The following is a 14,499-nucleotide window of genomic DNA, read 5'->3' as shown; positions in this document are numbered from 1 at the left end:
GATCTTAAAGGTCTTTTCTAACCTGAATGATTCTATGAGTCTATGATTCTATTCTATGATTTAAAAACACTTTTTTTCATCCCTACCGAAAGACAATTCACATTAAAAAAGCAATCCTTAATCTTTATGATCAATACTTAAGAGTAAAGAAAACAACAGGGAAGAAGGAAATAATTTTCAATTATCCTTTCTGTTCTCAGTTACTGATTATAAATTTAAGTGACTGCTCTGCATACAGTCCAACACACTATATAAATGCAAGGCTAGGGTACAGACAAACCCATTCCCCTATAGTCAAATTGCAGTCCTCAGTTCATCTGGCACATCCAGAAATGGGAAGATAGTTTTGAAGAATACAGGCATCTCTGCCATATGTTAACAAGCAGCTTGGGGAAATAGGGCGAGACAATTCTGAATAGCATTGTGTTGTAGCTGCTTTCAATTTTCACTACAATTCCTGTCATTTTAAGGTACTAATATAAAGCAGCTGAAAGTCCTCTAAGGCCATCAAGAACTAGACAGGCCTTACATATCATCAATTAAAACACATCTTTATACTCATTTGTCATCCATCTTCCAAAAGGAATGGCACTCACATAGGAAAAAAACCCCAAAGCTTAAGCATTTCTCTCATAAATGTTTATCACCCTTAAACAAATGGTCATTTTGATGAAGGCTTTTTGCCAAGTAACACAACATTTACAGTCATTTTGAAAAGTCCATTTCCTTTTCTTTCTCTGGATGATGAGGGTCATTTCTTCCTTATTCAAATGCTGCTTTTCTTCCTTGTTTGGTGAAGCTTGCGGCTCTGTGTTACTTAATACACAGAGTCTGACAAGGCTTCGTGCCTTGGCAGAGACACCTGGGTGCAATCCCAGCACGTAAGTTCTGTACTGTTCCTCCTCTTGGACATTTGGTTCCCTTATGCAAAGCAGGATGACCATGGCTTAGGCCTGACCTGCTATAGCACCCCTGGCCCTCAGCTACACCCCAATGACCAGATTCTCTGCCAAAGGTAGGATCATAGGTAGTTTGGTTTTGTTAACATGAAATCTGGTTAGATTGAGGGGTTAACTTAGGAGATAAATCACTGTTGGGACCTCTTAGCGGGTTCAAGGCTATCACATGGTCCACTTTTAAAAGCCAAAATTGCGTATAGTATTTGGGCCAAGTTGTGGACCAGGACTCTAGTTAAGGTTAGACCAAGTCTGTCTAATAAAGGTAACCAGTTAGATTTGGGCTGGCGTGGTAAGTACAGTTTAGAATGAATGTTGGTTAATGACCTAAAATCAAGATAAAGCCATATTAGGCACAAAGTTGTAGACAGATCATGGCTAGGTACATATTAAAGTTGGATCAAGATCTGGAGCCCAAGGCATGGTTAGGAATAGCTGTTAGCCTGTGAGTGTGACAGAGCACGAAAGCAGATAAAAGTAAGAATAGTAGACTGGTCCTCAAAATAAGGATAAGACATAATGATGAGTAAAACAACCTCCTTCAGGCTCCATTTCCAGTCCCGTTATGGGTCACTATGGGAAAGGATTAGGAGCTTGGCATAGAATTAGACACCTATCCTGCGTGTTGCCATTTTGACCAAATACAAGCTGCTCTGCCCAGGGTCAGCAAGTACTGACACTAGATGTCGACGGGACATCCACGGGCATGTCACATCGTACTGCAACACACTTTAAATAAGCACGCAGTGAGGATTATAATGAAAATTTCTTACAGAATAAATAGCTTTGTGTTAAGACTGAGGGCAACCCAATTATAAGAGCAACACAAGCAAGTACAAACAGACCTTCAATTATATCTTCTCTGTTTCCAATGATGATTCATTACATGTATCTGTAGGTAAATAATATACAGGTACACATTTTTGTTTCCCAACCAGGTATTTCCCATTACTGACAAGAAAGCACTGACTTCCATCACGTGTACTACTGCCTGTTGGCTACGGCATGTATCTCCACTAGCTGTGCAAGTCCTGGTGACCCTCATACCACAATTTCCTACTTTTTAAAGTTATTTATAACATTTCTCATTGCTTAAGTTATCTATTCTTCTAGGCCTGTTTACACAAAAGCTGTTTGCGTTTACAACAAATAATCCTCTATCCAATTCCACGTGAGCTTTTCCCCTATGGGCATACCCTGTTATTTTCCACTCAACTCCAAGCCTAGAAATGTTAATTTCTCGCTGCTCTGAGGCCTTCATCTATAGGCTAAAATTTGGGATGATCAGTTTTATTTTTGTGCTGTAGACATAAGTTTATATCTAGTTACCAGCACTACCTGAATTTAGGTTCAGTGCTATTGCAGGAAACTCTGTGGCCGAACAGCCGCAGGCAGCTCAGAAAATGCAGTGTCAGTGTCAGAGAGCCACAAAACTTTAAAACTATCTTGATTTGGCATTTTACACTTATTTTTAATCTAAAAACCACTGCACATGTATAATGTATCCTCAGATGTTTTCAGATAAATGCATTTTCAGTTTATTCTAACTTTATGACTTTTAATGGGAAATAATAATTCTAACTTTACAGTAATTACAGCAAAGAATAGTTCCATAATAATTTAAGGAACTTAAAAGTATTAAGTCCCTTACTACAAGAACCTTACTGTAAGAACCAGAGCAGATACTTGGTCAAATTATTCCAAGAACTGATTATTCAAAAAACAAAGAAGCCCAGGCAAATATTTTCGTAAAAGAAACAACTCCCAAATTTTACATGGCAGCTGCTTTCCCCCCTTCGCCCTCTTTCCCGCTTTCTTCGAAGGGCTCCCGGGCCGTCAGTCGCGGGGAGAGAGGAAGAGGAAGAAGAAGAGGAAAGGAGGGGCAGGGGCAGGGGCAGAGGCAGAGGCAGGGGCAGGGGCAGGGGCAGGGGCAGGGGCCGCAGCCGCCGAGCCCCGGACCGGGCAGAGAGAGGCGGGCGGCTCCGCCCGGAACGCTGCGGCTGCCGGAACGGCCGGGCCGAGCAGTCGCTTCCCGCGGGCGGGATCAGGGACGGAGCTTCCGGCGGGTGAGGAGGCGCCGCGCCGCCGTCTGCGCTTGACAAAGGGCCCGGTGCGGGCCGCCGCTCGGCTGCGGGGCCGGGCCCGGCACCATGGCGATCCCCATGGTGCCTATGGAGACGCAGTTACAGAGCATCTTCGAGGAGGTGGTGGTGAGTCCGTCCCCGGAGCGCCGCCGCGGGGAGGGGGGGAGCGTTGTGGGCAGGCCGGTCCGGGCCCGGGGCTTGTCCGGGGCTCTGCGGCCCGCCGTGCTCCCCCGCGGGGGTGTGTGTGGGGCATCCTGAAGAAGATAAAACAGGGGAGAAAGAGACCTTTTATTTTACTGGCGCCCTTTGTGCGTTGAATCCCCGGGCGTGTGGAACACCGCCCTTCTCCTTGGCTGTAGTTCGTGCTGTTACCACCGGCGGGCCCATCGCGAGGTGGTTTGTCAGAGCTGAAGTCCTCGTCTGCTGAGTTTTTATAAGGAAGCTGATGCAGAGTAGGACTCGGCATAAAACAAGGGGAGGCAGATTGCTTGCCCGAAACCAACTTATAGTGTGCTGAGTTTACTGTAGAATAAGCAGCTTAAGGAGACATTTTGAAGGAGACTATGAGACGATGAATGTCTTGAGGAGACATTTTTCTTCAGCCAACAGAATGGCATGAGCGAATCGTGGAAATACTCCTGCACAATGGTACCTGCAAAATGAAGCATAGGTTGGTAGATCATTAGAATAGAATAGAATATTTCAGTTGGAAGGGACCTACGGTGATCATCTAGTCCAACTGCCTGACCACTGCAGGGCTGACCAAAAGTTAAAGCATGTTATTAAGGGCATTGTCCAAATGCTTCTTAAACACTGACAGGCTTGGGGCATCGACCACCTCTCTAGGAAGCCTGTTCCAGTGTTTGACCACCTTCTCGGTAAAGAAATGCTTCCTGATGTCCAGTCTAAACCTCCCCTGGCACACCTTTGAGCCATTCCCATGCGTCCCATCACCGGATCCCAGGGAGAAGAACTCAGCACCTCCTTCTCCACTTCCCTCCTCAGGAAGCTGTAGAGAGCAATGAGGTCGCCCCTCAGTCTCCTTCTCTCCAGACTAGACAAGCCCAAAGTCCTTAGCCGCTCCTCACAGGACATGCCTTCCAGCCCTTTTGCCAGCTTTGTTGCCTTTCTCTGGATGCATTCAAGGACCTTCACATCTTTCTTAAATTGTGGGGCCCAGAACTGCACACAGTACCCAAGGTGAGGCCGCACCAACACTGAATACAGCAGGATGATCGCCTCTTTTGACCAGCTGGGTATGCTGTGTTTGATGCACCCCAGATGTGGTTTGTCCTCTCGGCTGCCAGGGCATGCTGCTGACTCATTGAGCCTGCTGCCGACCAGCACCCCCAGGTCCCTTTCTGCAGGGCTGCTCTCCAGCCACTCCTCTCCCAGTTTATACTTGTGCCCGGCATTACTCTGTCCTAGGCGCAGAATCCAGCATTTCAACTTGTTAAATTTCATCCCATTAATCATAGCCCAATGCTCCAATCTATCTAGATCGCTCTGCAAGGCCTCTTATCCCTCAAGAGAGTCAACAGCATGTCCCAGTTTGGTATCATCAGCAAACTTTCTAATGGCGCATTCAACTCCTGCATCCAGATTGTTGATAAATATATTGAACAGAACTGGCTCTAGAATTGAGCCCTGAGGAACACCACTAGTGACTGGTTGCCAGCCAGATGTAGCCCCATTCACCACAACACTTTGAGCTCTGCCCTTCAGCCAGTTCTTCACCTAGCGCACCGTGAACCAACTCAGCCCACAGTTGGACAACTTGTCCAGAAGGGTGCTGTGAGGGACAGTATCAAAAGCCTTACTAAAATCCAGAAAAACTACATCCACTGTCTTCCCTTCATGCGCTAGGCCAGTGACCTTATAGAAGGATATCAAATTAGTTAAACAGGACTCTCCCTTTGTGAACCCAAGTCATTGGGTCATTAAGTCATTGTTTTGTAGAGCACAAATGAATGAGCTTCTTGGTAGATATAAGCACTTCATGGTCTGAAACACTGGGGTGACAGTAGTTGATAAGGCCCTGAACAGGAGCCTGACTGATGTTTTAGACAGAAGAGGCTGGTGAAACTGTCTGAACTGGAAAGAATATGTAGGTCTCATAGAGAAATGTAATTGAAAATGATGTCCATATGATGAATTTCGGTAGAGGGAAGGTTGGGTTTTTCTTTCTGTTTTAAGTTTGCATTATAAAATGCACAATGTACATTTCTTTGAGTGGTGTTAAGTTGCTCATAGCATATTAATTGCCTATACCCCGTTGATTTCTCATTTTGGCACTGTCATTCAGATTATGTTTTCACATGTTTAACATTGTGATTTGACTGTGTTGTCACATTGCCTGGTTTTGAGCAATGGTATTTACCTAAAATTTTTGTGTCACAAGAAAAAAAGGCCCTTACAAAATTTCATTGCATTTTTGAAGCCATAACTAAGAAAATAGCAAGTTGTTACTTTCACTGCTGCTATTACCGACTTGGTGGATGGCAGTGAAAATTACCTAAGTTTCTATGCAGAACAGATGAGCATTGGTTTCTCTTTTGCTTCTTGAGAAAGCTATGAGTAGCAGTGACAGGCAGTTCTAGGCTATACGATTGAAAAGGATCACCAGAAAGATTATTTTATTACCTGCTTTTATTTCTACAATATAAAAATGAAAATACATAGTGGTCAGTTATAGATCACATCTGAGTATAATATGAAATTCTTATAGAAGGTAAAAAAAGTTGTAGGATAGTATTTTCCAGAACCTCTTTGCTGATATATTAGAATAGTGATGTAGAAGCCTTTGAGCAAAATGGAGTTGAAAAAAAAAAGGAACATTTTAGAGGAGATAAATTGGATATTGTCTTTCTATATAGTCTGTCTATATAGTCTTTCACCTAGTACAAGACCATATAATCCGTCAATGGAATTTAAAAAGGAATGGATCTAAACTCAGATGAGAAAGTAACTATATGTAATTGATTTGTGTAACTGAGTGTCATGGAACATAAGTGGGACAAAAACTTAATGGGAATGAAAAATACTTATTTTTTTAAAGTATGAAAAAAGAGCTGCAATAACAGAATGAAACAATTTCTCCAACTTTGGGAAGTAAATGAATCTCTAGGTGTTTAGAAGAAAAAAAAAAAAACCAAACAGAACAAGGAGCCTTAATCTGGAACAACAAGGTATGTTGTCTATGTTGTTTATATGAAAACAAAGCAATCTCAACTTTGAAAGAGTCTCACATAGCAGAATAAATACACCTGTCTCTGATAGAGTCCCATAACTGTATGACTGTTATTCTTTTGTGCTTCATCCTAGTGGTGTGATACTCATAGAAAACCTTTTCACAATAGCTCACTTGGGGTTTTTCTCTTACAGAAAACGGAAGTAATTGAAGAAGCTTTTCCTGGGTGAGTGTAATGTTAGTTTATTTGTGCAAGACTTTGTGTATACATGTATTTTTCTACTTGTGCTCTTTCATTGGGTACTGGTAATAACTAATGTTCTTATTTGCATTAGTATGTTTATGGACACTCCTGAAGATGAGAGAACCAAACTGATCAGCTGCCTGGGCGCTTTTAGACAGTTCTGGAGCAGTCTTTCCCAGGTTAACTTTTGATTTGTTGCTTACATGTACTTTATATACTTTTTTAATATAGTGAAACCTTGTCTAGTAGACAAACACTTAAGCTATAAGGTCTGCGTCCAGCCATTCAGAATCTGGTTTCAGATGTGGCGCAGTAAAGAATATAGGAAGACTTTGCAAGAAAAAAATATTAGTTTTGACATTTATAAGATTATATAGTTGTTCAGCAGAGATTGGTGTGCAGTGCAAATAAAGATAAGCAAATGGAAGTATAGCAGTAAAGAAATAAACAAAAAAAGATAGTTTGTTACAGGATTTCTGGTAGAAGTGAATAAGTAGGAAAAAAAAGAAAGAAAATAGATGTTTATGTTCAAAAACTACCTTCCAAAAGGTAGATACCTCTAGGTACTCTTCTGTAATTGGAGACCTGGTCATCTTTGTTTTCACCAAATTTTATTGTAACTGTGAAAAGGAAAGAATAATATAGAACAGTTCCATTTTATTCTATTCTGTGTTAACTTATATGTGAAAAAAAAAAAGTTGACTGTAGAAGTCAATGTTTCAGCTAGGAGGTGTTTCCAGTACTAGACAACTGGACAACTTCTGTTGCACAACTGGACTTCTTCAAAATAAGATCAAAAGACTTGTAGGGAAAACTGTATGTTGGACAACTGGACAACTGCTACCATTTATAATCTTGTTCTGTTAGTTTCATTTCTTCATGGTAGAATACTATATGAATTTTACAGTTTGTTTCACTACCTGTAAATACATTCTTTCTCCCCTCTACTGCTTTTTCAGGAATCCCATGAACAATGCGTGCAGTGGATTGTAAGATTCATTCATAGCCAACATAGTCCTAAAAGAATTTCTTTTCTTTATGACTGTTTAGCAATGGCAGTAGAAACTGGACTTTTGCCACCCAGGTAAGCTATGTCAGAATGAATCGATAAATAGGACACATGGAAGTTGTAATATTGGAGGGTATTTTACGATGACATTGTAAAACTATTGCTGGAGAGCACGTGCTTGTTATCTGTCATTCATTCTTGCATTGTTTCCTTCTGCTAGGATGGTTTGTGAATCTCTGATAAACTCAGATACGCTTGAATGGGAAAGGACACAGTTGTGGGCATTAACGTTTAAATTGGTCCGGAAGATTATTGGAGGTGTAGACTACAAGGTATCTTTCCCCATTCCTTTCTTTGTGATAAGACACGTTATTTTCTGCCTTTGTTTTTATGATTTTATGTCAGAGACATCCAGTGTTTCAAAGTCTGCTTTTATTATGAAAACAAAAAATAATTCCGTGAGACCACTTTTAATGCTTTTTCATAGTTGAGCTTTACCTTGAAATAGATAATTCTGTATGGACAATGTAACTCCTCTTACTCTTTTCTCTATTACACAGTCATCTTCCATCCCTCTTCCAGTTACAAGCTAAATAACCCTAATGCAGTTGCAGAAGTGGTACACATGGAAAAGTAATACGATCAAGCATTAAGGCTGAAGTTCTCATGTCTGCTCTGACCCTTGTTGTTACATAGGAAAAAGGTCCTGAAAGCTGAGTCTTTGGCAGGGTACAACTCTTAACAGAAGGAGTAGGAAACCATGCATCTCTTGCAGAGAACCACGTCACCAGCATTGCTGAGCGTGTTAGAGCAAAAAACAGAAAATACATTGTACTTTGGTCAGTCTGCACAAGACATTGTAGGCTGGATGTCTCTGGATGCACATCAAAATTTCAACAGTTACTTTCTTGTCAGGGTACCCTAAGATTGAGAAGTTCCCTAAGGAGTTTAATGTCATTAGCGTTCACATTCTCAGTAGCAGTCTGTCTTCTGACACTTAGCAACAAACAGCTAATTTGTCTGTCAAAATACTCTCTGACCATATTGATTGTGTAACCTTTCTGGCAGAAATAAAGAATGTCTGGGAACCTTAATTTTGTGTGCTTTCTTTTAGGGTGTGCGTGATCTGTTGAAAGTGATCTTAGAGAAAATCTTAACAATTCCAAACACTGTGAGCTCAGCTGTTGTACAGCAGCTTTTAGCAGCAAGAGAGGTAACTATCTGAATTTTATATTATCACTATAGAGGAAGATAAGCCTCGTTCTTTTATCATTAATGAGTTTCTAGTAGCTGGGATGGCTCTGTTAGAGAGTTGGTATAGTTCAACAGCAAAGACTTACTCATTGTGCTGTAATTCTTTTCTGTAATTGCATTTTATACAGTAAACAAAGAGCTTTTGAGGGATATTGTAGATAAGCACTAAAATCCCTAAAAGGAGAGTCAGGCCCAATGTTTGACTTGCCTAAGGTAAGATATATGAGATATAATATTGAGATTAGTTTCTTAATTTTTTCTAGTGGATAAAAATAGTAATTGTTTTCAATAGTTTGTAGGCAGACGTAGAGGCATTGTTTTACTTGGGCCTAAACAGTCTAACTTACACTTGTACAATTAAAAACAGGCTTTAAATTAATGTAGTACTATCAGAATACAACTTAAGAAAAAGTATTTTAATTCTTCTATCTCTTTTCATGGGCTGCCTTAGAGTAGTAGAGTACACCTTTGTTTACCTTATCCAAAGTCTTTTACACTGATGTATTTTTTTATTTATAGGTGGTAGCCTACATTTTGGAAAGAAATGCATGTTTGTTACCTGCCTACTTTGCAGTTACAGAAATCAGAAAACTATATCCTGAAGGAAAACTTCCCCATTGGGTAATGATATGATATCAAATCATGTAATCTGGAGTTTTGTTCTACACAAAACAAAATTACTTTTATTATTTGGGGCTCTGGTACAATGAAAATGGTCACTGTTTCCAAAAAGAATGTAATGTTGATCCAGTTTTGAATTTTGTATTCTGTTAAAATAACTAGGTGTCGGGAAGAGGATAAAATCCTTACTCCCTTGAATTAATGGGAAAACTGTTACTGACTTCTTTTGAGCCAAGATTTAATCCAGAGTGTACTAATCTAGGTCCTTTGTCTTTGTGGAATTGTTATCCAGAGGCAAACAGAGATTTGTTGTGAACAGAAATTCTAAAGCCTGTCTTAAATCATCTGTTAGTAAATAGTGTGCACTTAATAATATAGTACTCATAGGAGAAACAGTTACTGTATAAACTCTCATTCAAGTGTAAACTGAGAAGAGTGCTTCCTGCCCCTTCTTTATAAAGTCACATTTTTCCTTTTGTGGTCTTAGGTTCTGGATTATTTTTCCAACTTGTTGAAATGTGTAGGAAGCTAGTTATTTTAGTTGATTCCTGTATATTTTATTAAAATGTATAAAGTGTTTTTTAAGTCTTAAGAATTGCTTATCAGTATCTGCAACTTAAACCCTTAACTTACTTTTTTCTCCTTCTCACCCAGTTACTAGGTAATTTAGTATCAGATTTTGTGGATACCTTCAGACCTACGGCAAGAATAAATTCCATTTGTGGTAAGAGAATGACTTCATGAATGACTTCGAAGTAAATTAATTTATTTTGAACTATTTTGTTTCTTATAACCTTTTGGGGCATATATTCATCTAAGGAAAATGATTCAGAGCTTATGTTTCATGTAGTATCTTTACCCTTGTCAGTTTGTTCTCAGACTTGCTTCTCTTCAGTTTTTGCTTTGAAGGGGAAAATTCCTATTGATGAGATCGAATAGTTTTTTGCTACAAGCTGGTAGTGGAAGTATACTACTTGTTACAAGGCCATATAGTTTCTCACTACTGTAGACGTTAAGCGAACTGTGGGTTTCCTATGCTCAAGGATTTTGAGTTAATACAGATCCACTGGTGTGCTAGTCAGAGTGTTTTCTGACTTCAATTTTCATTGGAGCTTTTGTAGCTGCTCAGCCTTATCCCTATTGTTGCAGGCTTCTGTGTGAACATTTCCTAGCTCAGATGAGTACTGTCTGTCCTCCTCTGTGAAAGAAAAACTCACTTTCATTTATTGCCAGAAAACTGAAGATTACAATTTGGCTGTTTCGATTGTGATGCCTGTTGCATTTTTCTTCAAAAAGATAAAAATGTCTTCTGTTTGCTTAGAGAATTAAGTAGCTTAATAACAGCTGCATTATATCTTAGATCTGAGCAAGTTTTATTGCAACTGAGCTTCTTCAGTGCAGAGATGAAGAATGTAAATTCATCTGTAATGCTCCAAAGCATTTTGGGTTTCAGAAACATGTAGTTATTCTTCTATTGAAAGTGTGGCATAGCTTTTATGCATATGACTTGCAGGGATCATACACAAATTTTTACAAGTCTTGTATGTGTAAATGACCTGTACAGATACAGTTGAAAGGGAGAAAGAAATACTTATTTGCTCCTTGTTTTATCTGTTAGCGATATGGCCAGTCTGGACAATAGAAGTCATGGAATTTGAACTTACAGTGAGGTTTAGGTCAAAGTTGAGGCACATGAATTTAGATGCTGATATACAGGTGCACTATGGGCTCAGTTCAGATGCCTGTGTTTAAGCAACTGAAATAAATCCCAGGTGTCTAATCTACACTGATTAATGAGTCTGATTTACCTTACAAAAAACTCTTCATATGTGATCAGCTGAATCACATTGGCCTACACTGACTGAATTGACTAGATCTCCATTGACTGTAATTGGAGTACATTAAACTAGTCAAATACAAGTGTCTGAACAGAAACCTGCCCACAGTTTGTCTTACAAGGTGAATGAAGGGAAATTGAAAGACTAGATTATAAACTTAGATTAGTAATACCATTTTCTTCGTGGAAAGAGTTAGTGTACCAAAATTAAATCCCTAGGTCAAGCAATGGCAATGGAACGGTCTTCTGGTAACCTAAAAGGGCACTTTTAGATTAATTTTTTGATTAATTTAGATTAACTTTTAGATGTAATTTTTTTTTAGACTTGTATTTTTGGGGTACCCAATCTGAACAAATGGGGATTTTACTCCTTAGATATTTTATTGCGTGAAAAATAGTTAGAAAAATAAAATTAGGCTGAAGCAATCCTATGGTAAAAAGCTTTAAACAGTGGAAATTTAAGGAAAGCATAAAAGTGGCTGAGGCTGGTTTTTGCATCAGAATGATTAAACAGTAGGCCACTTTCACTGTTTTAGAATTTATAATGTTTCATTGCATGTAGGTCGCTGTAGTCTTCTTCCTGTGGTAAATAACTCAGGTGCCATGTGTAACTCATGGAAGCTGGATCCTACAACCCTTCGCTTTCCTTTGAAAGGTCTCTTACCATATGATAAGGTATGCCTTATTAAGCTTCTTAAACATGTTATAGTCAATAAATACAAAGCTTTTATATTATTGCGCGGGGGGGAAATAATTTCAACTGTGAATATCTGAATGTTCCAGCTAGGCTAATATTGAAGATCTAGATGTTTTCACTGTGTTATTGTTGTGGTTTAGCTCCAGTTGCAACCAAGCACCACACAGCCGCTCACTCACCCTCCCCCCCGCAGTGGGATGGGGGACAGAATCTGAAGAGCAAAAGTAAGAAAACTCGTGGGTTGAGATAAGAACAGTTTAATAATTGAAATAAAATATAATAATAATAATAAATTGTAATGAAAAGGAAAACAACAAGAGAGAGGGGGAACAAAACCCAAGAAAAAAACCAAGTGTTGCAACTGCTTACCACCTGCCAACTGACACCCAGCCAGTCCCCAAGCAGCAATCACTGCTCCCTGGCCAACTCCCCCCAGTTTCTATACCGAGCATGACGCCCTATGGTATGGAATAGCCCTTTGGCCAGTGTGGGTCAGCTGTCCTGGCTGTGCCCCCTCCCAGCTTCTTGTGCATCTGGCAGAGCATGGGAAGCTGAAAAGTTCTTGACCAGTATAAGCACTACTTAACACACTGATGTTTTAGTTGTTGCTATCAACATTATTCTCATACTAAATCCAAAACACAGCACTATATCCCCTACTGGAAAGAAAATTAACTCTTTCCCAGCCGAAACCAGGACACTTATGTATTTCAACGATTTCAAGCTATATGCGGAGGACCTTTAAAGTAGTGTGTGGTACAACTGCTGCCCAGGATGCTGAAGAACATGAGATGTTTAATGTGCTTTGTGGATGTGTGCGTGCGAGAGAACAAGTGAGAGCAGAGAATTGATTAGAAAATTAGTTTAGCAGTGGGCAGATGAAAGAGAATGGAAGGTAATTTCTTCTTTTCTGTGCTCTTTGTTATTCCATAGGAAAGAATTTTACAATTCAAACTTAAATAGCATATTTAAACTTAAAACTCTGAGTGTGAAATAGTGGTATACTGAAAGAATTTGAAAACTGTAAAGGATCAGGACAAAAATCCACATTGTCCAGCATCCCTTTCCCTGTATCCTAGGTGTCTAAGGAAGGATATAAAGATAGTATATCTAATGACATATATAGTGTTCACACTCTACAGCCATTATCATTTGGGGTGTTTCCTGAGACAGATTTGGTTTTTATATATTTGGTAAACCTTCATCTTTCAAATATTTGTTCAGTCTCCTCTTGAGCTCATGTGAACTTTTAGCATCCTCAACATCCCTTTGACAAGGAGTTCCACATTTCAACTTCATGTTGCATGAGGAATCGACTCCTTCTGTTTGTTTTGAACCTAGCTTCAGATAACATTTTTCTTTAAAGTCATTCAGCTATTGGAAGATACAGTGAGCAGTTGTTCTGTATCTCCTTTCTTCATGCTACTCATGATTTTTGTGGATCTTGGTCATGTGCTTTCTCAGTTGTCTTACCAGGCTTCATTTGAGTTCTTGACAGTCTTCCAGTATTTCAAGGCTGTTTCAAAAAGTGTACCATCTTTTTATTGGATGAAGAATCTTCTCCTACTTGGTCCACATAAAATCTGTCACAAGAGCTGTGATTATTTCCTCCTTTTTTTGGGGTATCAGAGCAAAAAGATTTGCCAGATAATACATATCTGCAAAATTAAATATTCATTCTTACATTGTTTAACTCAGTTAAACGTAAACTCAGTATTAAACATAATCTTGAGGCAATATATGTTTGTATGTATTTACTTTTTTTTTTTAAGGATCTGTTTGAGCCACAGACTGCTTTGTTGAGATATGTGCTGGAACAACCGTATTCAAGGGATATGGTCTGCAATATGCTAGGTCTGAATAAGCAGGTACTGTACTATGCTGTAACACGTGATTTAATTCTGCATAGAATCTGCACTATTCTTTTTCTCTTTTCTTTGCTATAGCTAACTAAGCAAAACAGTCTAGGTCCGGAGAGTGATTTTTTTTTTATTATTATTTTTTTATTTTTATTTTTTTATGAGATCATACTAGGTTAATTGGACACTGTTGTTCCTATCATTTGTATATTGCTTTACGAATGTTAAATTGAAAAGTAGAGATTTAAAATATGATTTTTTTTTTTTTGCATTGCTTTTTTTTCCTATAAGGCCAGCCTCAAGTACACCTTTGACAGACAGTAGGAGACTGCTAGCTCAAACAATAAAAACGGTTATTGTTCATTAGTTTTTAAAGCATTGTTGTACTCTGTTATATTGGCATGTTCTAGTACTAGAATAGTGAAAAGCTGGGGTTTGTTTTGTTACATTTTTTCTTTTTATACCTTAGAATGGGAGGGCTTAGTCTGACTTGGGGATCCTTGAGGCTGGCCTCATAGTCACTGTTTTGTCTTTTCTTTTTTTCTTCCTTTATTTTTGTTCTGTCCTGTCTTGTCCTGCCCATCCTCCAATGCTCTAGACCTTGAACATTGCTCAGGTATGTTCACAACCTTACTGTTGTATTGTGACTAACGATACGCTGGCCGCTTTGTAGCCACTGATTCCAGTTAGAGAATACATGTACAGTCAGGGCTTGAAATTGGCAGGACCATTAGTCAAGGGCAAATTC

The 14,499-nt window shown here is 39.3% G+C and overlaps 1 protein-coding gene across 5 annotated transcripts in view; it reads left to right on the top strand.

Moving 5' to 3' along the window:
- The first annotated feature begins 2,992 nt into the window (after positions 1-2,992).
- The window catches only part of MED23 (mediator complex subunit 23), a 40,776-nt gene continuing 29,269 nt past the window's right edge, over positions 2,993-14,499 (top strand). For 2 of the 5 annotated variants that reach the window (XR_012775268.1, XM_075498752.1), the window contains exons 1-11: positions 2,994-3,166; positions 6,425-6,456; positions 6,566-6,653; positions 7,434-7,558; positions 7,704-7,815; positions 8,598-8,696; positions 9,257-9,358; positions 10,013-10,082; positions 11,758-11,870; positions 13,665-13,760; positions 14,350-14,367. Coding sequence is in view for 4 of the 5 variants with exons in the window: in XM_075498752.1 (XP_075354867.1) it covers positions 3,107-3,166; positions 6,425-6,456; positions 6,566-6,653; positions 7,434-7,558; positions 7,704-7,815; positions 8,598-8,696; positions 9,257-9,358; positions 10,013-10,082; positions 11,758-11,870; positions 13,665-13,760; positions 14,350-14,367 (915 nt within the window). In the remaining variant the exon portion in view is untranslated. Of the gene's footprint in view, positions 3,167-5,905; positions 6,229-6,424; positions 6,457-6,565; positions 6,654-7,433; positions 7,559-7,703; positions 7,816-8,597; positions 8,697-9,256; positions 9,359-10,012; positions 10,083-11,757; positions 11,871-13,664; positions 13,761-14,349; positions 14,368-14,499 lie in introns of those variants that run through there. The other 3 variants (XM_075498755.1, XM_075498754.1, XM_075498753.1) reach the window with 3 other exon arrangements.

Source organism: Mycteria americana, chromosome 3 (assembly GCF_035582795.1).
Source record: "Mycteria americana isolate JAX WOST 10 ecotype Jacksonville Zoo and Gardens chromosome 3, USCA_MyAme_1.0, whole genome shotgun sequence".
NCBI lineage: Eukaryota > Metazoa > Chordata > Aves > Ciconiiformes > Ciconiidae > Mycteria > Mycteria americana.
Note: the sequence above shows the minus strand (reverse complement) of the source record. Positions and strands in the feature narration are given on the sequence as shown.